At 45.4% G+C, this 27,870-nt stretch overlaps 1 protein-coding gene across 1 annotated transcript; it reads left to right on the forward strand.

Annotated features, from left to right (window-relative positions):
• On the forward strand, positions 1-27,531 carry HDAC3 (histone deacetylase 3). The gene is made up of 15 exons (XM_075275371.1): positions 1-89; positions 1,619-1,701; positions 1,999-2,141; positions 4,007-4,088; positions 4,453-4,509; positions 4,597-4,652; positions 9,951-10,084; positions 11,633-11,713; positions 11,855-11,928; positions 12,601-12,665; positions 15,305-15,394; positions 22,275-22,333; positions 22,495-22,574; positions 23,934-24,091; positions 26,959-27,531. The coding sequence occupies exons 1-15, from the start codon at positions 35-37 to the stop codon at positions 27,026-27,028; spliced, it is 1,287 nt and encodes a 428-aa protein (XP_075131472.1). The 5' UTR covers positions 1-34; the 3' UTR covers positions 27,029-27,531.
• The last annotated feature ends 339 nt before the right edge of the window (positions 27,532-27,870 follow it).

Below are 27,870 nucleotides of genomic sequence, written 5' to 3' on the forward strand. Positions count from 1 at the left end.
ACTTAGTGACTGGTTATTTGTATTTTTCCCCTAAATGTCGAAGACTGTAGCGTATTTCTACGACCCGGACGTGGGGAACTTCCATTATGGTGAGGGGCGTGTTGTGCGGTGTCAGGCGGTATTATTGTCTGTTTCGATCTCAGCTGAGGGCAATGGTGTAGCATGCCAGGGGACATTGCCGGGATGGGGGGAGGGGGAATGGGGGTGGGGGTATCTTTGCCCCTGTTTATTTGGGTTGCATTTATTATACAATTGCAATGGTAACCAATCACAGCGCAGCTTACTGATTGCAATTTGGTAAAACGAAAGGTGCGTTGTGATTGGTTGCCGTTGTAACGACGGCGTTGTGCACATGTGCGATATCACATTATCGTCATCGGGGTCTTTACTGCTTTGTTTCTGTCTATTTTATTCACTGTCCATTTTCTGCTTTCCGACAAACTAGAATGGCGGACGCCCGGCGCTAATGTCAGTCATTTGGTTCCCCCACGAATGGAATACGAAATGCAATTGCAGGCGGTGTGCAGTGAAAGCACATGGACCCTATAGACTATAATGGGGTCCATGTGCTTGCTGCGAGATCTCCACACGAATTATGTGGATGGGAACGTAGATTGTGAACTACTTTCCTGTCCACGCAATCCCTGCAGAGATCTGGTGACAAGCACAGGGATCCCGTTATAGTCTATGGGGTCCGTGTACTTTTCACTGCTTGCAGTTGCGTTTGGCGTTCTGTTTGGGACGGTTCCCCATGTGGACTCCCCTGATTAGAATACCAACGCATATGTGAACGAAGGGTTAAGGTTATGGTTCTCCTCGGTTGGAGACTCTGCCGCAGATTCTGTCCAAAATCTGTGGAGAGAAACGTCCATGGACACCTGGCGAACCCTGTTATAGTCCGTGGAGAGCTGCTGTTTTAGCGGACGGGCTCTCCGTGTTTTGGGTCCCCTTGTGGAATTTTTTGCAGGCAGATTTTTAGGCGGAATCCGTCTCCCATCTTCCCTTTCATTTCACAGAGCGTTTTTTTTTCCTCCAGTGGTTTTTTTTTTTTTTAATGTAGATGGTGACCCCCACATAGAGCTCACAATGTACATTTTTCCCCATCAATATTTCTTTGGAATATGGGAGGAAATCCACACAAACACGGGGAGAAAACACAAAAAACAAACTCCTTGCAGATGTTGCCCTTGACAGGATTTGAACCCATGACTCTAGCGTTGCAAGGCTGCAGTGCTAACCACTGTGCCACCGTGTCGTGTTGCCCCTTCCTCCAGTGGATTCCATGACCTATCTATAAACGGACTCCAAATGGCAAAGCCCATGGAAGTGAATAGGACGCAGAAAAGCACGCTGTTGTATTTTAGGAGTGTTTTTTGCAAAAATGAAAAGCTGCAACAAAAAAAAAATTAAATCTACTGTTTTTGTCTTGGGATTTGCAGGGCGGGGTGTAGGAGAGAACTGTCTCATCCATACGTTGATACGTACTGGGGGAGCCCTGAAAATGAGATCCCCTCGAGTACAGGATGGCCGTGCAAAATGGGAATTTTTCATTGCTGTTTTGCACCTCAGTTTTGGAAATTTTGTTCTATAACTTGTAACTTCTGTGAATAATTTTTAGGCACGGGTCACCCGATGAAGCCCCACCGCCTGGCCCTGACTCACAGCCTGGTTCTTCACTATGGACTGTATAAAAAGATGATTGTAAGTATTTCCTTGTAAATTCTTTGCTTTTTTTCCACGTCTGGGTTTTCTAGACTATAACATTGCTACCGCCATCTTCTCAGGAAATACAATGTGCGTTTTGGATCCCGAAACGTAAGGGAATTGGGGGGGGGGAAATATAATAATATTAACCATCTGCCTTCATATGGGGACCACAATACCGCTGGACCTCTGAAGGTGGCGGATTTTTCAGTAGATTTTTGTAGTCTGGGATAACCCAGTGAGGGCACCACTGAGCACTATAGAAGTAATATGTCTTCTTCTTGCTGTTTGCAGGTGTTTAAGCCTTACCAAGCTTCTCAGCATGATATGTGTCGCTTCCACTCGGAGGATTACATTGATTTCCTGCAGCGGGTCAGCCCCACCAATATGCAGGGCTTCACCAAGAGCTTAAATGCCTTCAATGTAGGCGATGACTGGTAAGTTACACTTCATCAAATGACTCTTTATATTAGTACTGGACAGTGGAGGTGTCGGCATTAAAGGGATTCTACCATTAAAATCAAATTTTTTTTGTCCCTAACATGTAGGAATAGACTAAAGAAAGGCTATTCATCTCCTACCTTTAGAGGTCTTTTCCTCGCCGCTGATCTGTATAAATCCCGGTTTTCATCGGTATGCAAATGAGTTCTCTCGCAGCACTAGGGGCGGTCCTCAGCGCTCAAACAGTACTGGGGGTGTCCCCAATGCTGCCAGAGAACTCTCCAGCGCCGCCTCCATCTTCTTCAGGGACGTCCTCTTCACACGTCTTCTTCCTGTGCAGACTTCAAACTTCTAGGCCTGGGGCAAAGTTGACTGCACATGCCCGCCGGCCACAAGAAAATGGCCGCTTACACAGTATTGTAAGCAGCCATTTTCTTGTGGCCGGCGGGCATGCGCTGTCGGCTTTGATCTAGGCCTAGAAGTTTGAAGCAAGCATCGGAAGAAGACGTGTGAAGAGGACGTTCCTGAAGAAGATGGAGACTTTGCTGGAGAGTTCTCTGGCAGCATTGCGGTGCTGTTTGAGTGCTGAGGACCGACCCCAGTGCTGCAAGAGAACTCATTTGCATAATGACAAAAACCGGGATTTCTATGGAACGGCGGCACAGAGAAGACATCTAAAGGTAGGAGAAGAATAGCCTTTCTTAAGTCTATTTCTATGTGTTAGGGATAAAAAATTCGATTTTAATAGTAGAATCCCTTTAAATCTTATAATGAATGTAAAGATTGGGTTATTGGATTGCTGACAGTGCAACTAAAATCAGGCCCTGAGAAATTACAGATTATAAAGTGGTCCATATATCTGTTGCAGACATATCGGTGCTGGTAGTATCACTGTACTGTCAGGGGGGGGGGCGGTCTTATAGCTCAGTGTCAATGCCGAATAGTGGAGCACACCCCCATCACAGTACAAGACTATAAAAGTGTCCTGACAGGGGCGCTCCCCACTGCCCAGCAAGGACAACGGTTTATAAGGCCGGCCCCCTGACATACAGTGATATCAGTATCCGATATTTAACAGTATCAATATCTCTGCAACAGAGGAAGCTAAAACCAAAGGAGAGGCTGCGCCGAAGTCAGCGCATGGACAGCTTTCTAATGGTTAGGGGACATGAAGAGCCCCGTGCACCTTCTTTCCTGGCACTGCCAACAAACAACAGCCGACTCTATTCAGTTCAATGATTTTTCCCTCAAATGACATTTATCACCAATCCACAGGATCCCTGGGGCTCAAGCAATCATTAGGATAGGAGGAGCAAGGGGCTTGAGACCCCCCAACTTTGCGACCACAAGGAGGAGGACTTAAAGGCATGTCAAGGATGAAGGTTTCCTCTGCATTCAGCGTCTGTGAGGCCGCTATAGTGCTGTAGTTTACATAGTGAGGGGCCAACGAAGAAACATTTCTCTCCTGACAATCCATTATCCCTTATTTGTCTTCTCAGGACACGTGTCCATTATAGTGGGGGTCTCTTAAGATTCCTCCTTTATTGGCTACTGTAACTCCTGTGCAAGCTGATATGTCCAGACATGGTATAACAGGAATAATCCTATATATTTATATAGCGCCACCATATTCTGCAGCATGTTACAAAACGGAGCACACCAGATCTGACCCCATTGTTTAGTAGGGTGTTACTGTACTGAGTCTGGGTGACCGTAAGAAAAGTGCGGGTTCCTCCTGTAATCAGATTGACCAGACATAGCAGTCCAGGGTCTTGTATTAAATTCCCTTTAAAGCACAAAAACCCCTGTAACCCTTCATCTCCCTCTGTCTGACCTCTATATATCCCTTCTTCTTCCTCAGCCCAGTATTTCCAGGCCTCTTTGAGTTTTGCTCTCGCTATACAGGAGCCTCTCTACAAGGAGCCACACAGCTGAACAATAAGGTATTCCTCTACGTCTCCTCCATGTTACACTAAGAACATCTCAGGCCCAGCGAAGTGTAAAAATAATAACTGGGTTGGGAAGACGACGTGTCTGAGCCACCATTATAGCTGCGTATTTACTACATCCCTGTGTCCAGTGACCACTCTATCTATCTATCTATCTATCTATCTATCTATCTCCTATCCATCCATCTATCTATCTATCTATCTATCTATCTATCTATCTCCTATCTATCTATCTATCTATCTATCTCCTATCTATCTGACATCTATCTATCTATCTATCTATCTATCTATCTATCTATCTATCTATCATCTATCTCCCCATTTTACCTGCTAATTCTTCTGTATTGTTTGGACACAGATTTGTGACATTGCCATTAACTGGGCTGGAGGACTCCATCATGCCAAGAAATTTGAGGTAATATTAGAGATCACGACGTTATTAAGTATTCTGATATTCTCCATTATTTTATCTTTGTTACTAATATGACTCCTTTTCTTGTAGGCCTCAGGATTCTGTTATGTCAATGACATAGTGATCGGTATCCTGGAACTGCTCAAGTAAGTTCTCTTATTAGTAGACTAATACATGATCATTGTCTTCTTCTCCGAGGGCTTGTGCAGTGGGGAGAACATTTTGCTAAAGTGTTCAGAATGGGTTAAAAAGTGCAAACCTCATTGACCCCCGGCTGCTCTCTCCTTCCATGCTGGTTCTTTTCTGCTTGTCTGTATTTTTTGTTTCGATCTCTCTGGGCTCACACAATACGATGGCTCAGCCAGTCATTGGCCGCAGTGGTGATCTGCTTCATCCAGCAATTGGCTGACCTGCATTACCTGTGTGAGAGGGAAGAAGAGGACGAAGGTTTACCTTGGTGCCCTGAGCAGGTGAGTATGACTACTTCTGTCTTTCTCATGTCACTATGAGAATTTTTTTTTTTTGCTTTCTTTAAAGGGATTCTATCAATCAAATACTGTTTTTTTTTCTTTTTCTCCCCAACACGTAAGAATAGCCTTAATAAAGGCTATTCTTCTCCTACCTTTAGAAGTCTTCTCCACGCCGCTGTTCGGTAGAAATCCCGGTTTTCTTCTCTTCTGTATAGCAAGTAAGTTCTCTCGCAGCACTGGGGGTGTCCCCAATGCTGCGAAAGAACTCTCCAGCTCCGCCTCCATCTTTGTCGGGAACGGCCTCTCTCTGCGTCTTCTTCCAGCGATGGGTTCAAACATCTACGCATGCGCAGTCGGCTCTGCCATCAGGCTCGGGCAAAACCAATTGCACGTGCCTGCAGCCATTTTTTTGAGACCGCTTACACAGTACACGGGCTTATCTGCTCATTTCCCAAGTGATGTAGCTGCCTGCTCTTAGGGGGGAGCAAGAAGAGGCTGGGAGCAGCTCTGAGCTGTGTATGTCTCTGCCACAGACGAGTGACGGAGCTCCTCAGATAGAGGAGGGGGAGGTGAGAGCTTCGGGATTTCTGAACTTTGCTCTTCCACTTATTATTTAATTGAATTTGGCTGATAAGGGCTGAGATAGGGAGTCCGGTACCTCTGTATGTAATGCAAGCTGACTCAAATCCAGCTCTGCTACATCAGCTTCACACTGTGGTAATGCATTTACAACCAATCCCTCATTACTGACTGCAAACATAGCAGATAGCAGAGCAAGTGAAACCCCGCCCACCAATGTGCCGAGAAATCCAGGAAGTGAAGAGAGCACTGAGCCCTGCAGGCAGGCTGTGCAGGCGCACAGGCCACTGGAAAATGGCCGCTAACAATACTGTGCAAGCGTCCATTTTCCCGTGACCTGTGCGCCTGCGCAGTCTGCTCTGCTCTGCTAGAAGTTACGAGCCTGCGCCGGAAGAAGACATTGAAGATGACGCTGCGGACGAAGAAGGAGGCGGCGCTGGAGACACTTCTCTAGCAGCGGTAGGGACGGCCCCATCGCTGTGGGAGAACTCGTGTTCATACCGGTAAAAAACGGTATTTCTAAGGAACGGCGCAGCGGAGACCACGTCTAAAGGTAAGAGACGAAAAGCCTTTCTAAAGGCTATTCCAACATCTTATACTCAAAAAAAGAGGTTTTAATGGTAGAATCCCTTTAATAATGTGTGACCCTGATTTGTAACAATTCAAGGGTTTCAGCGCGATACAGCAAGTTGGTTTTTGACATGTGACCTGGGTCATATGGGTCGAGGCCATACGTCAGCTGGACTGGAGATCACTGCTCATACTCATCATGGCTGTGGTTAGTTTGGGAACTACATGTGGGCAAGACTCGTAGGCAATTGCGGAGAAGAATAAGAGAACATGTCTGCGATATACAAAATCAAAGGGACACTCCGGTGGCCAGGCACTTTGTAAACCAACATTCAGGGGAAATAAGTGATTTGACTGTTCAGGTCATAGAGGTTATCAAACCCCCACGTAGGGGAGGGGATTGGGACAGGTTCCTGCTCAGGAAAGAAACTCAATGGATTTATAGAATGGGAAGCATGGTACCAACAGGATTGAATGAACAATTGGATTTTTCATGCTTTATAGAATGAGTAGGCATAAAGTGTCATCATAGGTGTTGCTTACCAGGTCCCCCCCTAACCTGTTTAAGACACTATTTGTGTCGCTAATATGATTCTATATAAAGTATGCTGGGTAAAACTGTTGAGCATACATGTTTTAATAGTATTCTCTACACCACTGCAATTCCCATTGACATCTGTGGGTGAGTTAGGCCGTGTAACATAATACCTCCCAGTGGCATTTGCCGCTGTATTTTCCTTAATAAACTTGGTAGTTGGGGAAGAAATATTCCCCTTTGCCCCATTCCGAATGGCACATTAGAAATGAAGGTCCACTTTAAGATGATTGATGGTCCAACATTTGGCCTCACTTTTTTGGGTTGTGAAGCGCTGGGCTGGCGGAGGGTTAAAATACTCTAAGCTCACATGTAATGTGAATTAGTCGCTTCACAGTAGTCATCGTTTGCGCACGGGCTTTGATCCCTAGCGCGCATGTGTGTGGAACGCGAAGGGAGCATAAAGCTGCGTAAATCAAGTTGAATAGGCATGACAACAATACGCGCATGCGCGGGTCAGTGGCATCACGCATGCGCGCACGGGCTCTGATCCCCAGTGCGCAGGTGCGTGGAACGCGAAGGGAGCATAAAGCTCCGTAAATTAGGTGGAACAGGCATGACAACAAGACGCGCATGCGCGGGTCAGCTGTATCACGCATGCGCGCTGGAATGAGTGGGCTTTATTGTTCCCGGCCAATGGAGAATTGAGGGCGGTATAGCCCTTCTGACGTATCACTGCCGTCATGACGCACGGCGGCTATTGGCGGGTTATGAGGAGTGGGAGGGACCACGGGCACGATAAAGGAGTGCCTTTCGGCTGGGCAATTCATCGCTGATAAAGGTAGCGGCGGTCCTGCTGGCGGTCAGAATACCAACTGCACTTTCTTCTTAATTAATACAGCAGTCTTTACTGCTAGTATACTGAGAGAGAACCATTATGATTGACCCCTGATGAGTCAAACGAAACGTGTTGGGTCAAAGAAAATACGCATCTTTTATTTGTAGTCGGCTTTAGTGAATCTGCACTGGGTCCTAGTCAGCATTTAACCCTTCCCCCCCTGGTTGGCGCGGCATTTAGCCGGCATTCCAGAAGGCTGGGGAATGATATGCTGAGCATCATTGAGAGTCCCTTGCAGCAGTTAGACTGAGAGTTAGTCCGGCTCTATTAGACAGGGAGTCAGTAATATTGAACATGGATTTCATGCTTTCTCCCTGATACTAAGTTGTTTCTCACTAGTTGGTGTGGGTTGTTTGTGCTTAAATTTTAATAGCATAGTCAAATAAAAGTTATATTTTATCTTTTTATCCTATTTTTGAGATTTGATCAATCTCTTTAGTGAATATAGTTTGGGAACTACATCATCGCCCACAGACTTGGGTCCTATTCTCGCGACCGCGACGTGCTTCCAGTTTGTAGCGGATTGCACTTGGATGAAACTTGGAGCGACTTGTGAGAATAGTCCATGATACATTCACTTCCATGGTGTCTTCTCATTCACTCCTCTCCCATGATTATACAGCAGGTGCCATTGTGCTCCGTGTCATCGGAACTGAATGAATCGGAAGCCCCCTTAGAAGGGAGTGTCATCCTGGTGCATCCTATCGAGCGCTGCTCCGAAGCTTACTGTACATTGTAAGGCTGCCATAAACCAGCCGGGAGGAAGTATCGGCAGAAACAGAGAAATCTTAACCCGAAGTGTAACAAATGGATTGTATACGGCGAGGAGATCTGAGGAGGAACGTGATGTGTGAAATGACGTAATCTGCAGACATAATGGGATCGTTCCTCGCCGCCTTTATCTGTCCGTTGCCTGAACGCAAGAAAATCCTTATCTACACCAATGTTCAGACATCAAAGTTAGAAAAAGAACATGAAAGGGAGTTTTTTTGGGGGGTCCGAAATGGCTCCTAAACCAATAACAGAGGCCTTATATATGGCCATAAAGCGATGATGTAATGCACAGACTATCAGCTTTTTGTGGATATGCAGGACCCCGATATCTCAGACAATACCAGTAATGGCTATAGGGGAACGGCATTGAGTGGTGATCACAGAGCACTTGGGTCAATCAGGCCCCGCCCCCACTGCACTTGCAGCTGGTTTACGCAGCCATAAAAAGATGAATATCTCTGCATTGCTTTATTGGTTATTGCCTCAAAGAGATGTGTTTGATCCCATCACTTATTGTTACTTACAGAAGTCCTCCGATGTCTCTGCTATAGTCGGCCTTATCACTGATGGCGACGATAGGGAATACAGAGACTTAAACCGGGATTTTGTTGAATGGTGCCAGCTGAACCAGCTCAGGATTAATGCCGGGAAGACCAAGGAGATGGTGGTGGACTTTAGTAAACGGAGAAGTACTCTGACCCCGGTGGAGATCCAGGGGACATGCATTGAGATAGTCAGGACCTATACGTACCTGGGTGTGATCCTCAATAATAAACTAGACTGGGCTGATCACCTGGAGGCGCTGCACAGAAAGGGCCACAGCAGGCTCTACCTGCTCAGGAGGCTGAGGGCCTTCGGAGTCCAGGGGACACTTCTTAGGGCCTTCTTCAACTCTGTGGTTGCCTCAGCCATCTTTTTCGGTGTGGCCTGCTGGGGGAGCAGTATATCAACCAGGGACAGAAATAGGCTTGACAGGCTGATCAGGAGGGCCGGCTCTGTCCTGGGGAGCCCCCTGGGCCCAGTACAGGTGGTGGGTGACAGAAGGATACTGTCTGTGGTGACCTCCATGCGGGAGAACAAATCCCACCCCATGTATGAGACCTTGATGGGACTTGGCAGCACTGTAAGTGACCGCCTGCTTCACCCCAAGTGTGAGATGGAGCTATCGCAGCTCCTTCCTTCCAACCGCGACCAGGCTGTATAATCTACATCAGACCAAGCGAAGACACTCCGCACAGAGAACTAAATGACTATGACATCTTCCTTCTTTCTCTTCTGTTCCTTAGCTGCTATGGACTCCTAGTATATCTTCTCTTCTCAGCTTATGTGTGTCTATGTCTGTAATATATTACTGTGTATTATCCTGTATCTGTATTACTAGGCTGCTGTAACATACTAAGTATCCCCACTGTGGGACTATTAAAGGATTATCTTATCTTATTAAAGGCCTCTGAGGGGGTGTCGCTTTTAAGAGGGGCATGTGTCTTATATGGATTTAGGCCATGATACCCCAGCCCGAGTCACGCGGCCATGCTGCCGCTCCGTTCACTACATCAGAATATATTGGATCTCATTATATTATCCATAGTTGTAGTTAATGCTACATTTTTTTTTCCAGATACCACCCACGTGTCCTCTATATAGATATTGATATTCATCACGGCGATGGCGTACAGGAAGCGTTTTACCTCACCGACCGAGTCATGACTGTCTCTTTCCATAAATATGGGAATTACTTTTTCCCTGGCACAGGTAAGGCAGCCCTGGCAAAGGTATAAAAAACCCTACAAGGTGTCGGCATAGGGAGAAATATGACATAGGTGTAGTTATTGTGCGGAAGGGATTTACGACCGTGTGCTGCAGATATACCGGTGGGAAATCCACCCATATGACAGATTGCCCTAATATTCATGTGCTGCATAAAAGTAGTGCAGCAGAAACTGACATCTGTTGCTGCAGATTTTCACCATGAACCAAACTAATGCCAAACATGAATGAGCCTTTATAATATTCGCTATTGTATTTCGACAGTGGAGCTGAGCCGCAGTACCAGACATAGCCTTTGGACTAGAGTGGCGCTGTTTTAAAAGGTCAATGCATAGACTACTCCGTACATCCACAATACACCCCCATGTGTTTTTTACATTGTTAGGGAGTCCCTATCTATCTTTAGAATTTACGGCAAGCGTGTCATATATATATATATATATATATATATATATCATATATATATATATATATATATATATATATATATGTCAGGGATTCCTTTAGGGGCCGTTGTCCTGTAGGAATTTGACGCTGATTTGGTGGCAGTTTGGAATCCGCAGCAGATTCCACACAGATAGCATAGCAGCCGGTTAAGGCCAGGTTCACATGGGGTTTTTTGGACCGGATTTTGATGTGGACTCTGCGTCAGAATTCGGCTCAAAAAAACATCTCCCATTGAATTCAATGGGTTTGTTCCCGCTCGTGGAAAAAAGAAGCGACATGCCCTTTCGTGACGCGGATTCCTCGGCGGAATCGGCTGCGGACGTCTGCCATTCATTTGGGCCTAATCCGGAGTGGAATGCCGTGACTGGATGCCGGTGCACTGTATGCACTACATCGGCATCCAGTCGCGGCTAGCCGTTTTTTGGACCGGATTCTGCCTCAAAATCCGGTCCAAAAAAGCCTGTATGAACGTAGCCTAAGATAACTCTTATCTTATACAGTATTCTTATATATGGCCAGTTCACAATGAGCCAAACTTGGCTGCTTTTCCCAGCAACAGCGCCACATCATCGCATGTGTTGTTTGTGGTACTGCAAGTCAAATGACGAGGGCTGAGTTGCAGTATTGCACACAACCTGTGGAGAAACGTGGCACCGTTTCTCAAAGAAAGCAGCCATGGTTTCCTAATCCTAGAGTAAGCCTCTGCAGAGGTTTACGAGTACACGCTGCCTACTTACCGCGCTGCCTACTTACCACGCCGCAGGATCCATTGGAAAGTCTCCATTTGGGTCTCCGGTTTTCCTAACATTTGACCTGCATGTGAGCAAGGCAGCCTGTCGAGTTTTGATTCTGGTTGGTTGACACTCTGGAGCACGGCCACGATGTCAGCAAAGAACAAGGACCTGAGTGGAGACTTTCCGCTGGATCCCCAACTTATAGAGAGGAGACTATGCAATGCCTGTTATTGGAAACCTATGCAAAGGCTAAAAAATATAATCCAAACACAACATCCCTTTAAGGCCTTTTCACAGGAATTGCCTTTAACATGCGTTAACCTTCCGTTCTTTGACTCTTGTCTTCTTTTAGGTGACATGTACGAGGTTGGAGCTGAAAGCGGGAGGTATTACTGTCTGAACGTCCCGCTCCGAGACGGCATCGATGACCAAAGTAAGCCATTCTTTCATTCCACACCGGTGGAATCCGCCTCAAAAAAGGGGGTCAAATTGAGCCCTGTGAACACACCCTTATAACCAATTAGTGTGTTATTCCTTCTATTACATGTGCTCCTTCTTTTCTCTTCATACAAAGGTTACAGACATCTCTTCCAGCCGGTCATTAAACAAGTGGTCGACTTCTACCAGCCCACCTGCATTGTCCTACAGGTAAGGAACGTCGCCCACCCATTCTAGTGAATACGATGGGATGCAGTTATATACCACAGGCCATGTGGTAGGTACTATATTGTCCGCTGCCGGAGGGGGAAGGAGACTGATTCTGCCTGTCTCCTGCTGCAGCAGCACAGAAAGGAAGGTATAAATGCCAAAAACACTAAAAGCGTCCCATTATGGACACTTATTTCTTATCCACTGTACAGGAGATGAGTGTCCGATCACCCAGTCCCCCAGTGATGAAGAGAACGGGAGCCTCTTTGTGAACGGACTGCCATTGTACATGTGTGACCGCCACTTTTATAGGGTTGTGTGCGCTGCCGGAGATTACAGTCCTGACAAACCCCATAGAAGTGAATGGAGCGCTGGTCACACAAGCCCACAAAGAGGCTTCCATTCTCCTCATCACTTGGGGATCTGGAAATTGGACATTCCAGGTATGGAGCAGATTTTCCTCTACTTACTGTGTCCGGAGCCGGCCGATCTCAGCACAGAAAGGAAATACATTATAAGAAAGGTATCAATGCCACTTATGGCGGCGACTCCAGCTGAGGGAGAACTACAAACCGAGCTTACCAAGGGGAAAATGGCTAAATAATGCCAAATCTAAGTCTCTCCCCTCCGCGGAGGTTTCCTTATAATCTGAATCTTTCTCTTCTCTTGCAGTGCGGTGCGGACTCACTCGGCTGTGACAGACTGGGATGTTTTAATCTGAGTATAAGGGGCCACGGGTAAGTGAGTCCAGGGCGAGACGAGACGTTCCTGCTCTACCGTTCATTTATTCTTGTTTTCAGTGTTTATAATGTAATATGGGTGAAGGGAGTTTACCAACACCGAAATCTCTTCTAGGGCTACATTCACATCTGCATTGGCGTGTCAGTCGCAATGTGTGTTGAAAATAGCCAGATGAGAAAATCCCGCTCGTGTGAACTTAGCCTAAACAACTGACATGTTGTAGGTTAGTGTCACAGTCATGGCGGCACATTGGGACTTGTCATTCTTCATGTTTGGTAGTGGTGACCACCAGCAAATCAAGGTGCTGTGGCCTCTGCAGCACGCCCAGGGTGAACCAAGCGGCTCTTGGAAGCAAAGATTTTCCTTTGACTTAAAATGGGCATTTTCAGCACCTACAGCGGCATATATGTGGGTCAGAAGCCATTTTGGAGACGGTAGACTCTAAATATTACCAGCAGCCAATAGACAATAATGACTTGCTGTGGGGCCTGTAAGGTTTACATAGTTTTATAGTAGACTAGCTATAACCCGCGACTTCGTCTGCTGTTCCCTCACCCTTGCGCGAACCACCTGCCCCCACGGCCCTTTCCTTGCTGCTAGCGCTGGGCCCTCCCACAGCATCGTCGGCCGGGACCCCACGGCCCCGCTGCTGCACCTCCGGCCCTCCCTTTTCCCCTCTTTAGAGATCACAGTCACTTCCTACATCTACCCCTTCCCCCCACCACCACCTACCCGTGACCCCGGTTACCCTCCTCCCCTTTCCACATGTGCAATCTGGCCCCCCTTCCCCCTACTTACCTTCTGCCCTCTGGAGCCAACCCCCCCCCCCCTTGCCCTCCCTAACCCCCACCACCTCCCCCAAACCACCAACCCCCCCCCCCTCTCCCTTAAGCAACCCACCAATGCCTGTTCCCCGCAGCACTCATCATGTAGATGCTAGGGAGCTGTGTGTCTCGTGGCTGGAGCTTTAGCGAGCATGTGCGGTCCTTCCCGTGCCGTGTGTTCCTGGCCACACAGTTCGCAGGTACTTGCGGCTGGCCTTGTTCGGGCCGGGTGCGCTGCTGCATTCTACGCCGGCCTGAGGCAATGTGTGGCCGGCCGGCATGTCAGTGGCGTTCGGAACCATGCGGGCATGTTGAGGAAAGGGTCCCTGCGTGCTGGCCACTCCCACAATTCGCCGTCAACCTATGGGCTGCTGTGCTGGCTCCCTATCCCACCCACACCGCCATGCACCAATAGGAGTGGTGTGTAACTAGCTGCACTGATGTCATGCCTGGGCCGAAAGCGGAGCAGAAGACAACTTTTGGGGTGAGTGAGACACTTTTAAAGTAGCCTATTACCCCTTCCTGGCCAATATGTAGGTGTGTGTGAAATTTCTATGAAATCCATTCAGCCGTTCCGGTGTGATTGAGGAACAAACACACAAACTTTCACCTTTATAATATTAATTCACCTTTATAATATTAATAGGATAGAATGAGGCCAGATGAACACACCGGACCATCCAATCCAACCTTTGTGATCTGCGTGCCATGCGGCATTCCGCTCCGGATTAGGCCCAAATGAATGGACCTAATCTGGAGGGGAGTCTCATGCCGCGAGTCAATGGGGAGCCGTTTTTGGCAGAGGAATTTGAGCCGGATTCTGTGTCAAAATCCGCTGCCAAAGAACTCCTTGTGCACAGACCCTTAGAGGGATTGTCCAGGCAAAAATTAACACACTAATTATTTTTTTTAATTGGCCTGTGGAGCTGAAAAAAATAAACCATATTCTCCTTTCCTCGGTACTCTGCGGCCTCCCACCGCGGGTCTGATCCTCCTGGTCCATTGTTGTCTCCCAGCAGAAGTCCTTGCCACGTGTGACCACTGAGCCCAAGCGGCGGCCTAAGCGAAGGGCACGTGACGTCACTACTTGTGTCCTGGGGTCTCTTCCCAAGGCCGCTGATATTGCTTCAGTAGAAGAGAGCAAGAAGTTTCTCAGGACTGTAATGCTGAGATACCGAGATCTGTTTTCACATTTTAAGTGTATATTGAACTGAAAATTCAGATTTCCTTGCTAAACAACAAGATTCTGGTCTTGCCAACGATGTGGCTTTTTGTATCTCCGCTGATTTTATTTTTCTTGTGTAGCTCCAACCTATTCCACAGCGCTTTACAAACATTGTCAATGAATGTCCCAATCTATAGTCTCTAACAGCATGTCTTTGGAGAGTCGGAGAAAAGCGGAGTACCAGGAGGAGACCCCTCCAAACACTGGGATAACTCAATAGAGGACCTTTATGCACCTCTAGTAAGCAGAATTTAGCACACTGGCAACTTTTCGGGTATGTGCCCTGGTTGCAGAGATATTGGTGCTGTTAGTTTCGGCACCAATATTCGTCGGCCTTACAGCTCAGTGTCATCGCTTACTGTACTCTTCCATAGTCTTGTATTGAGCTGTAAGGCCAGTCCCTCTGACTCTGCAGAGATATCCGTACCGAAACTACCAGTACCAATATCTCTGCAGCCGGGGCACATACTGACAAAGCTGAACTCGCCTCTTATATCAGAGAGGTCCTCTTTAAAGTCAATTATTAGTTCTTATTATTAATGAGAGATTGTTAGATATGACTTGTTCTTTTATATTTCATGCCTAGTGACTGTGTTCAGTACGTGAAAAGCTTTAATATTCCCCTGCTGGTCCTCGGAGGGGGGGGCTACACTGTCCGCAATGTAGCGCGATGCTGGTGAGTATATAGAAGATTAATAGACTTGTTCACCAACTCCTCCCGCTCTAGTTCTTTGCATCCATTAATAGTTACTGCTTCGTGGATTCTGACGCCATTGGAGTTGTTTCTCTAGCCCCCACCATTAATGAGCATGTTGGTATATACAGTTAGGGCCAGAAATATTTGGACAGTGACACAAGTTTTGTTATTTTAGCTGTTTACTAAAACATGTTCAGAAATACAATTATATATATAATATGGGCTGAAAGTGCACACTCCCAGCTGCAATATGAGAGTTTCCACATCCAAATCGGAGAAAGGGTTTAGGAATCATAGCTCTGTAATGCATAGCCTCCTCTTTTTCAAGGGACCAAAAGTAATTGGACAATGGACTCTAAGGGCTGCAATTAACTTTGAAGGCGTCTCCCTCGTAAACCTGTAATCAATGAAGTAGTTAAAAGGTCTGGGGTTGATTCCAGGTGTGTGGTTTTGCATTTGGAAGCTGTTGCTGTGACCAGACAACATGCGGTCAAAGGAACTCTCAATTGAGGTGAAGCAGAACATCCTGAGGCTGAAAAAACAGAAAAAATCCATCAGAGAGATAGCAGACATGCTTGGAGTAGCAAAATCAACAGTCGGGTACATTCTAAGAAAAAAGGAATTGACTGGTGAGCTTGGAAACTCAAAAAGGCCTGGGCGTCCACGGATGTCAACAGTGGTGGATGATCGCCGCATACTTTCTTTGGTCAAGAAGAACCCGTTCACAACATCAACTGAAGTCCAGAACACTCTCAGTGAAGTAGGTGTATCTGTCTCTTAAGTCAACAGTAAAGAGAAGACTCCATGAAAGTAAATACAAAGGGTTCACATCTAGATGCAAACCATTCATCAATTCCAAAAATAGACAGGCCAGAGTTAAATTTGCTGAAAAACACCTCAAGAAGCCAGCTCAGTTCTGGAAAAGTATTCTATGGACAGATGAGACAAAGATCAACCTGTACCAGAATGATGGGAAGAAAAAAGTTTGGAGAAGAAAGGGAACTGCACATGATCCAAGGCACACCACATCCTCTGTAAAACATGGTGGAGGCAACGTGATGGCATGGGCATGCATGGCTTTCAATGGCACTGGGTCACTTGTGTTTATTGATGACATAACAGCAGACAAGAGTAGCTGAATGAATTCTGAAGTGTACCGGGATATACTTTCAGCCCAGATTCAGCCAAATGCTGCCAAGTTGATCGGACGGCGCTTCATAGTACAGATGGAGAATGACCCCAAGCATACAGCCAAAGCTAGCCAGGAGTTCATGAGTGCAAAAAAGTGGAACATTCTGCAATGGCCAAGTCAATCACCAGATCTTAACCCAATTGAGCATGCATTTCACTTGCTCAAATCCAGACTTAAGGCGGAAAGACCCACAAACAAGCAAGACCTGAAGGCTGCGGCTGTAAAGGCCTGGCAATGCATTAAGAAAGAGGAAACCCAGCGTTTGGTGATGTCCATGGGTTCCAGACTTAAGGCAGTGATTGCCTCCAAAGGATTCGCAACAAAATATTGAAAATAAAAATATTTTGTTTGGGTTATGTTTATTTGTCCAATTACTTTTGAGCTCCTAAAATGTGGAGTGTTTGTAAAGAAATGTGTACAATTCCTACATTTTCTATCAGATATTTTTGTTCAACCCTTCAAATTAAACGTTACAATCTGCACTTGAATTCTGTTGTAAAGGTTTCATTTCAAAACCAATGTGGTGGCATGCAGAGCCCAACTCACGAAAATTGTGTCACTGTCCAAATATTTCTGGCCCTAACTGTACATATATGCAACAGATATAGACTTATTGTGTTATAATGTGTTGGAGGAACTTACAACTTCCGGACATTAGATGGCAATGTTCTTATTGTTATGTGCTGAACACAGTATAATTGTATGCTATGGAGACTTGTCTGTATCTCACCATGCTGCATCTATCTATGGTTAGTTCTTTTCCTATGTGTTCCTTGTGTATTGCTGTATAGACATGCTGATGATGTTATTTCATGTTTTGAGAAGTAAACTGAAGATTAACCCATATAATCTACTCTGAACCTTTCCTCTGCGACTACACTGTGCAACAGGTTATGGGCCCAGACACACTTACAACCAGGCACAGCAACCAAGCACAGAAGACAAGAGGACTCTGTGAATGCAAAAGAATTCTCCAGAACAAGTCTCTACAACAAAGTAAGATAAGTTACAGATGAACAGCAGCTCAGAGCTCAGACTTACAGTAGCTAAGCTGAACAATGAGAACAATTAGTTATGGAAGTTCAAAGTGGAGATGTTGTTGTCTAAGGATGATTTATGGGAGGTAATCACCACAGATAGACCCAATGAGAATGATCAGACATGGGAGAAGAAAAACAGACAAGCAAGATGTTACTATCAGCTTATTAGTGGAGGATGATCAGCTAATTCACATAAGGAATGAGGATACAGCAAAGGAAATGTGGCAAGCTTTGAAAAAGTTACATGAAAGATCCAGCTTAAATCACAAGTTATTTCTGCTAAGGAAACTGTACAAGATGAGATTAAGTGCAGAGAAAGACATGCAGGAGCACATAAACGCCATGATGGAAGTGATAACACAGCTGAGATCTATTGGTGAAGTTATTCAGGAAAGTCATATAGCAGCGATATTATTATGCAGCTTACCAGATTCGTATACTGCTCTGATAAACGCTCTAGAAACAAGACCTGAAGCAGAGATCACACTAGAGTTTGTAAAGACCAGACTCATAGATGAATACCAGAGAAGGAAAGAGCAAACACAAGAATCTACAGAAGAGGTTAGTGGGAATGCTCTTAAAGTTACAGATAAAAGCGCCACAACACAGAAACAAGAGAGTGTTTCAGATGTAAGAAAAAGGGACATTTAAAGAAAGATTGTTCTATATGGAAAGCAGAACAACAAAAATTACAACAGAGAGACAGTAAACAGAAAGTGAAAAGCTCCATTTCTAACTCGCATGCAGATCACTGCAATGGTACGTTTAAAGCAGCTGATAAAAAGTCATCATCATCAAGTTGGTTTATTGACTCAGGAGCAACAAGTCCGTAAAACGTCTAATAGCTAAAGGACTTACTGTAAAATTCAAAGATGATAACTACAATCCTAACAGGAGGCAAGGTTATAGTCAGTGTAAATGCAGGAGAACAATTATATCATCTAGACACAGTACAGGAACAGGTGAAGTTATGTACACATGATCACAAGAATTGTATTCATGTATGGCATAGACGTCTAGGACACCGACATCCTGAAAGTATAATGGCATTACAGAAGAAAAATCTGACAAAAGATCTATTAATATCTAATTGCTCAATGACCATGAAGTGTGAATGTTGTATAAAATCAAAAGCTACAAGAGTGTCAGTGTCTAAAGAAAGTGAAACAAAAAGCAAAAGACCACTTGACTTGGTACATACTAACGTATGTGGACCCATGAAAGTGACCACATCAGGAGGTAATAGATACATGGTGACTTTCATAGATGACTATTCAAGATACACAGTCACGTACTTGATAAAGAACAAAAGTGAAGTTTTCAGTAAATTACAAGACTATGTGACAAAGTCGAGTAACAAGTTTTGAAGGAAGCCAGTCATCATTAGAAGTGATAATGGAGGTGAATTTACAGGACACCAAATAGAAAACTACTTAAAACAGAATGGAATAGAGCATCAGAAGACTGTTCCATACACACCCGAGCAGAATGGGGTAGCAGAAAGAAAAAACAGAACTGTGACTGAAATGAAATGTATGCTGACAGATTCCAAACCAATGACACGTAGCATAGACCAGCTTTCTATGACAGAAAGTGTCAGATGACACTAGAAAGCTGGTCTATGCTACGCTATCTGTGGATTAAGTTTATGCACTTGAAAAGGGCGTGAGGGCCCGAAACACGGTGTTTTAGCGCTGTACACCTTTTAACCAATAAATTCTACTGTGACCTTGAGCGTGGTCTATTGCCTTCTTCATATCATTCTCTTTCCCGGTTGTTCCTTGATCGGTGCTCTTTGGATGTGCTGCTCCCTTTACGTGGTGGTGAACGGGTCACAACCACATCAGGTGAGAGGCCATTTGGGTCACTATTATTACCATATATTTTGGATATCCTTGATTTTGGTTTCCACAAATATCTACACTAGAAGTCTGCTCAGTGTCTTCTCTTTTTTTGTTTAAAGAATGAACCAAGACGTTCAATAAGAGAGAACGAGGGAAAACCACCTGTACGTCTTTCATACAAGGCGAGTACAAACAGGATATGTGAACCTACATCTTGGGAAGACATATCAAAACTCTCAGAAGAGGAAGCTAACAAATGGATAAAAGTAACAGAAACGAAATCCATGCGTGATAATAAGGCCTGGACACTGACAGAATTACCAGAAGGAAGAAAAACTATAGGATGTAAATGGGTTTTTAAGGTAAAATATCAAACGGATGGCACAGCTGAACGATATCGAGCGAGACTCGTAGCTAAAGGTTATACTCAGAAATATGGAGAAGACTATGATGAAGTTTTTGCACCAGTCGTCAAACATACTACAATTAGAACCTTGTTTGCAGTTGCAGCAACAAAACAAAAGCAATTGAGACATCTGGACGTAAAGACAGCGTTCCTAAATGGAGATCTAGCAGAAGATATCTACATGGAACAACCTCCAGGATACAAAGATAAAAGAAAACCAAACATGGTTTGTAAGCTACAGAAAAGTATCTATGGTTTAAAGGGGCTCTATCAGCAAAATCATGCTGATAGAGCCCCACATATGCGTGAATAGCCTTTAAAAAGGCTATTCAGGCACCGCTAAAGTTATATTAACCCCTTCCCGCCGATGGCATTTTTTGATTTTCGTTTTTCGTTTTTGACTCCCCTCCTTGTAAACCCCATAACTTTTTTATTTCTCTGCTCCCAGAGCCATATGAGGTCTTAATTTTTGCGGGACAAATTTTTCTTCATGATGCTACCATTAATTATTCTATATAATGTACTGGGAAGCAAGAAAAAAATTCAGAATGGGATGGATTTGAAGAAAAAATGCATTTCTGCGACTTTCTTACGGGCTTTGGTTTTACGGCGTTCACTGTGCAGCCAAATTGACATGTCCCCTATATTCTGTGTTTCGGTACGGTTCCAGGGATACCAAATTTATATGGTTTTATTTACATTTTGACCCCTAAATTTTTTTCTAAAAGTCGCCATATTCCGACGGCCATAACTTTTTTATACGTAAGTGTACGGGGATGTATAGGGCGTCTTTTTTTGCGGGGCCGGTGTACTTTTTAGTTCTACAATTTTCGGGAAATGTTATTGCTTTGATCACTTTTTATTCAAATTTTTATCAGAATCAAAACAGTGAAAAAACGGCGGTTTGGCACTTTCGACTATTTTTCCCGCTACGGCGTTTACCGAACAGGAAAAATATTTTTATAGATTTGTAGAGCGGGCGATTTCAGACGTGGGGATACCTAACATGTATATGTTTCACAGTTTTTAACTACTTTTTACATGTGTTCTAGGGAAAGGGGGGGGGGTGACTTTTAATACTTTTTATATTTTTTTTTTTACTTTTTTTTAAAATTTTTTTTTTGCATTTATTAGACCCCCTAGGGGTGTTGAACCCCAGGGGGTCTGATCACTAATGCAATGCATTGCAATGCATTGCAAAAAATCATCCTTTCTTTTGCAGGCTCCCGGCTGTCATGGCAACGGGACGTCGGCCCTGGAGCATGCTCCAGGAGCCGGCGATCCCGGGCAAAATGGCGGCACCCATGCGCCGCCGGGAAAATGGCACCTCCGGCGCCTTTGACCGCGGCGCCGGAGGGGTTAATGCTTAAAGCAGTAGACACCCGGCGGCTATGGCGGCCGCCCGGCTCCCGGGCGGTCACCATAGTTACAGACCCGACATGCGCCGTACTATTACGGCGCATGTCGGTAAGGGGTTAAACTACCCCCCAGTTTTAAAATAAAACCCTAAAAAGAATGTGATCAACTTACCCATTGTGCAAGGTGGGCGGGCATTCAGGGTCCGCCGTCTTCTTCAGCCATGCCTCCTCTTCCTGCGATGTCCTCTGGTCCCGTCTAACTCGCGAACTGACATTGATAAAAAAAAAAAATGGCGTGGGCGCATGCGCAGTAGCCGTAGTAGAAGCAGCATGCTACTGCGCATGTCCCAGGCCATTTTTTTTGGTTGAGATAGGCATTGAATGCTGAAAGACATCAGAAAATGATGAAGAAATTAAGTTTGACTGAATAAGTCTTTATTGTTGAGAAAGGATGTTGGTATATACATATATTTGTATTATACTGTGTTGGAGGAACTTACAGCTTCCGGACATTAAATGGCGATGTTCTTATTGTTATGTGCTGAATACAGTGTAAGTGTATGCTATGGAGACTTGTCTGTATCTCACCATGTTGCATCTATCTATGGTTAGTTCTTTTCTTGTCTGTTCCCTTTATTGCTGTATAGACATGCTGATGAGGTTACCTCATGTTCTGTGAAGTAAACTGAAGAATAACCCATATAATCTACTCTGAAGCTTTCTTCTGCGACTACACTGTGCAACAGAGCAATCGGTAGGGTTAGTTTTGGTTCCTGATGTGCTAACTAGACTCTCTAGTGTCTGGATTCGAACCCAGGACTCCATAAGGGAATAGTGCTAACCCCCGAGCCACTGTACTGCCTAAATAGCATATCAGGCCCCAAAACTAACGGCACACGGGGGCTAGAGAAAAAACCCCATTCAGACGCTTATCCTATGTCGTGTTTATAGTGATAACCCCTTTAAGACTGAAAAGACCCTTTTATATTTCTAAGACATCTCCAACCTCTGCCCTTCAGGACTTATGAAACCTCATTACTAGTGGATGAAACGATTAGTGAAGAGTTGCCTTATAGTGGTAAGTGCGTGTGTCTTCCTTCTTTGATGAGATACCAAACACCCAATGATCCTGTACGGGTGGGATAAGCCCGGAGTCAGTAGATATGCGATGCCGTGTCAGATTTGATGAAGGGTACGTGCTTCAGTTTGCTTAGATTTTTTTCTTCTGTTGTTCTTCAGAATACTTTGAATATTTTGCTCCAGATTTCACCCTTCACCCCGATGTCAGCACTAGGATTGAAAATCAGAACACGCGACAGGTATGTGGACTTTATGTGGGACGTTCATGTCCTATAGTTGCAGTGGGGGAAATTTACTATTGGAAATGCACCAGAATTGTGATGCAACTGGCACCAAAAACTGTTTTACCTCCTGGTTCACATCTGCATTCGGGGAGTCCGCCTGGGGATCCGAATAACAAACGCAACTGCAAGCGGTGTGCAGTGAAAGCACATGGACCCCATAGACTATAATGGAGTCCGTGTGCTTGCCGCACACTGCCTGCAGAAATCATGTGGGCAGGAACGTAGGTTGTGAATTACTTTCCTGTCCTCATGATTCCTGCGGAGATCTGGCGGCAAGCACATGGACCCCATTATAGTCTGTAGGGCCGTGTGCTTTCACTGGCACACCGCTTGCAGTTGCGTTCGGTATTCCGTTTGAGGGAGGCCTCAGGTGAACTACACCGGACGGAATACCAACGCAGATGTGAACAAGGTCTTAAAAACTGAAAAAGGCTGTATGTTCCTAAATCGAGTCTTCATACTGATGATCTATCCAGGATAGCTCATCACTGTGAAAAGAGGAAAGATCGGCCATCGACACTCACTGAGCAAGACAAAATGGAAGTATCGATGGACAGACTTCCTTAGTGGCAAGAGTGAACAGCAGAAGGGGAGACACCTAGTGGCAGAAAGCAGCCGCATTTATAATTAAAGGGATCCTATCACTCATGCACATTTTTTTCTAGGTACCACGTCATAATAGCCTTAAGAAAGGCTATTCTTCTTCTACCTTTCGTTGTCTTCTCCGTTCGCCTACAATCCCGTTTTTTCTCAGTATGCAAATTAGCTGGCTCGCAGCACTGGGGGCATCCCCAATGCTGCAAGAGAACTCTCTCCAGCGCTGCCTCCATCTTCGTCAGGAACGTCCTCTTCTTCTGGCGGTGGCTTGTAACTTCTAGGCTTCGGGCCTTGGACAGAGCAGACTGCGCATGTCCACAGGCCACAAGAAAATGGCCGCTTGCACAGTATTGTAAGCAGCCATTTTCTCGTGGCCTGTGGACATGCGCAGTATATTCTGCCCGAGACCTTGAAGTTGCAGAGGATGAAGAGGACGTTCCTGACGAAGATGGTGGCGACGCTGGAGAGAGTTCTCTGGTAGCATTGGGGACGCCCCCAGTGCTGTTTGAGCACTGGGGCCCGCCCCCAGTGCTACGAGACAGCTAATTTGCATACTGAGAGAAAACAGCCAATCAAGACAACAGATGTCACCACTAAGGTGGTTAGAAAATGGGAAAACCCTGTAATACATCCGCCCCGTCTGTCCGTTTTTCCTGTAGTCTGCCTTATACATTTCTATTACTTGCTTACATCATACCAAGTTGTCTCTTCCTTCAGTATTTAGATCAAATTAGACAGACCATATTCGAGAACCTTAAGATGTTGAACCATGCGCCCAGTGTCCAAATCCACGACGTCCCATCGGATCTGCTCAGCTATGACCGCACAGACGAGCCGGATCCTGAGGAGAGGGGCTCCGAGGACAATTACTCCAGGTAATGGAAGTTGCGATTTAGAATTGACTATCATGGCCAGATGAATTGGCTGCTGAGAGTGCGAGCCCTCACATCTCATAAATCGGAGGCACCTTGTGCAGGACAGAGCGTCTTCAAGTCAAAGATGGCGTAAGTAATCAGAAACCTGGTGGGTCGGTGGACAAGCCCCCTTTCCGGTAAGTGGCGAGGGCAATATAAATAAGAGAGAGTCACAATTTGCGACTCTATTATGCCATGTACGCCATTCATACGATGTAACGCGGCGCTGATTCTTGATAACTCGCATAAGAATCAGCGCTGCAAAACAGAATCCTATTGATTTCAATGTGTTACGCGCATTAAACGGAACCCATTGAAGTCGATGGAATTCTGTTATGCGGCGCTGATTTTTACGCGAGTTATCGTGCAAGAGTCAGCTCCGCGTTACATCGTGTGAATGCCCCCATAAGGAGATAACCGATCTCCTCCATAGAGGTTCCATATTGTTGTTGGCACGTTCCCTCTACACTGTGCACAAATGGCCACTGAATCGCGATCGTACAGAACTGTCAAGTAGAGCTCTGGGCATGCTCAGTGTGATCTAATGAGTGCCATCCAGGATTGTGGTCAGTCCAGGAATTACAGCCTACACATGGGCTTTGCTTCCCAGCTCAGACACCGCCATGGGCATAGGCTCTATTCAGCGCCGCCGCTGTAGTGTGCGGGCGCAGGATTAGCCGTGAGGGGCTGGAGAAGGTGGTAACAGCGGTGCATGAAGCTGTTAAAGGTATTCTACCACTAAACCAACATTTTTTTCTATTTACCACGTCGGAATAGCCTTAAGAATGGCTATTCGTCTCCTACCTTGCTCAGGCGTCTCCGGTCCGCCGTTCCGTAGAACTAGCGATTTTTACCAGTATGCAAATGAGTTCTTTTGCAGCAATGGGGGCGGACCCCAGCGATCAAACAGCAATGGGGGCGTCCCGATTGCTGCCAGAGAACTGTCTCCAGCGACGCCTCCATCTTCAGCTGCAACCGCCTCTTCTGTCTTTCGTCTGGGTCAAACTGCGATGCCTGCATGGTTGGCTGTGCGAGCGAGACACCAGCAGAGCCGAGTGCCGCATACAGGCCGGCAGCCATTTTTGGGAGGCCGCTCCTGTATTGAACTTTAAGACCTAGAGCGGCCTCCAAAAAATGGCCGCCGGCCAGCATGCGCATTCGGCTCGACTTGTGTCTCACTCGTCGGAGTTGACCCAGACGGAAGACGACGAGAGAAGGGGAGGATGCAGCTGAAGATGGAGACAGTTCTCTGGCAGCAGTGGGGACGCCCCCATTGCCGTTTCAGAGCTTGGGCCCACCCCCAGTGCTGCGAGAGAACTCATTTGCATACTGGAAAAAACCGGTATGTCTACGGAACGGCGAGCCGGAGGCGACTAAGCGAGGTAGGAGATGAATAGCCTTTCTTAAGGCTATTCCGACGTGGTCATTAGAAAAAATGTTGGTTTAGTGGTAGAATCCCTTTAACAATAATGATAATAATAATGCATTTTATTTATATCCAGTGGCCAAAAAATTGTATTTTGTGAAATATATGTAATGCGTATAAATTGAGTCCCTGCAGATGATATGTATACCTCCTACTACAAAATCGACTGAAAAATGTCACGTGACATGTACAAAATGGCCAAAAGGACAAGAAATCATTTTCCCTACAATCATTACATTTTGTGAAATGGCGCGGCTTTTCTGGCCGCCATAGTAGCACCGACCTATTCCGCAGCACTGTACAATTTGTAGGGTTCAAGTACAGACCAAGAAGTTTATCACAAAAAAATAGTCACTTCACACAATGGGACTGAGGGCCCTGCCCGCCAGAGCTTACAATCTGAGGAAGAGGGGGTGACACAAGAGGTAGCAGGGGCGGCATCGGGTGTAAGAACTATGAAAATGCCGCCTGCACAATGTCGCTTAGCAAATTTGCATATCTGGAGGAAAACTGGGAAATTAAATGTCTTGCATATTTCACTGGGGGACGCAGCACCTTGGGTATAGACCTGGTAACTAGGAGGCGGATTTTACGGTGAGTACAAAAATCCCTTTTTGTAAGATAACACGTGGGTAAAGTTTAGAACAAAAGGGGAAGGGGTATAATGATGTGGCCCCATAGTAGCGTGTGGCAGGGCTAGTTTGGTGGGGTACATGTTTGTGACAGATCCCCAGCTTGCCTCTATTTATAAAACCACAATAATGGAGGTCATTGTGTAAGAAATTTCTGTGTTATATCCGATTTAAGAACTATGTTTCCTGTTCCACCTATCAAGCAAAGTTACTTTCTTACATAGGAGTCTACGGAGAGGGGAGGGGGGAGGAGCAGGTTGCTGGAATAGGTCAACTAATGGCTCTAGTTACCTATGTACAAAATGGGGCAAAAAAAAAAAAAACAACAGCCCCCTCCCCCTGTGAGAGCTGGATACAGATACAGACTAGAGATGAGCGAACACTATTGGGAGCAGCCGTTCCGAATAGCACGCTCCCATAGAAATAAATGGAAGCGGGAGCGTGCTATTCGGAACAGCTGTTCATCTCTAATACAGACTCTATGTAAACAAACAGTGTGCGTCGTTTGGGTCCTGCGGGGTCCAATCATCGGAGAGCCGGACTGCTAAGCGGTTACACGCTGAGACTGGTGGACCCCACTGACTGAACTGAACGTGACGTGCAGGGACTGTTCCTTCGGCCGAATTTGGAGGTTCCTGCGCAAATGGGAACCCAGTCCAACTGTCTCTTCTTCATCCCTACCCCCAACCTTTAGCAAAGCCCTTGTGCCCGCGTACAAACCCTTCTAGCACTATACCCATCACTCATACCCATCTCTCAATTGTTTCTAGGCCCGAAGCCTCAAATGAATTTTACGACGGGGATCACGACAACGACAAGGAGAGCGATGTCGAGATTTGAGCCAGACCCGTCCCATCGATCCGACTTTCGAGCCTTTGCGTTGTCAGTTTTATGACCAATTATTTTCAGTATTTTTTATTTTGATTTTGGACCAGAATCATTTTTGCTATCCTGCAAAGATTTTTTTTTTAATTTTTTTTGATGATGGGATTTTAAAGATTAACTATCGGAAAGTGACGTCCCGGACAAACCTCACCGTGTGAAGCTTCTTCTTACCAAAGGTTTACATTTCGCGCTCGAGACCGAGATTAATGTTACAGATATTGAAGCAATCGTGTGCTAATACTTCACCTTTAATGGAGTAAGGGATTATTGTTCAACTTCCTCCCAAAACAAGTTGTATTGTTTTGATAAAAAACCTTCTTGGGTCCGATCAGGCAGAGCGAATGGCGAGGACTAGGCAGAGCGCTGGGTTATCTGTGGTTGTCAGTGGACACTCTTCACACTTCTGAAATCAAGGGATGCTTCTAGAACGTTTTACCATGTAAATAAGTAGGGAACAACATAAAAAAAATTTTAATATGTGTCTTATGTCTTGTTTTATAAAAAAAAAAAAATTTGATGTCTTAAAGGGATTCTATCTTTTAACCACTTCAGTATCGGTCCAATTTGTGGTCCAGGACCAGACACATTTTAGGTTTATTTTGTATGTGCGGTTTTGGGGGTTGTAACATTTTTCTCGTACATCTCAGTCAACTAATTTTTGCGTCTTTTTTCGGGGACACATGGGGCTTTATTTTTATGTTGTTTTTATTTTCAAATGTGTTTTAATTTTTTTTTTTATATCTTGGAAAATATAAACATAATAGGAGGGAAATTGTGTCTGGTTTTCAATTTATTAT

This window comes from Leptodactylus fuscus, chromosome 5 (assembly GCF_031893055.1).
Source record: "Leptodactylus fuscus isolate aLepFus1 chromosome 5, aLepFus1.hap2, whole genome shotgun sequence".
Classification (NCBI taxonomy): Eukaryota; Metazoa; Chordata; class Amphibia; order Anura; family Leptodactylidae; genus Leptodactylus; species Leptodactylus fuscus.

Coding starts and splice junctions, on each gene's coding strand:
- HDAC3 (XM_075275371.1), top strand. CDS start 35: ATGTCGAAGACTGTAGCGTATTTCTACGACCCGGACGTGGGGAACTTC. Junction 90..1,618: donor CGTGGGGAACTTCCATTATG/GTGAGGGGCGTG, acceptor AATAATTTTTAG/GCACGGGTCACCCGATGAAG. Junction 22,575..23,933: donor AAAATCAGAACACGCGACAG/GTATGTGGACTT, acceptor CTCTTCCTTCAG/TATTTAGATCAAATTAGACA.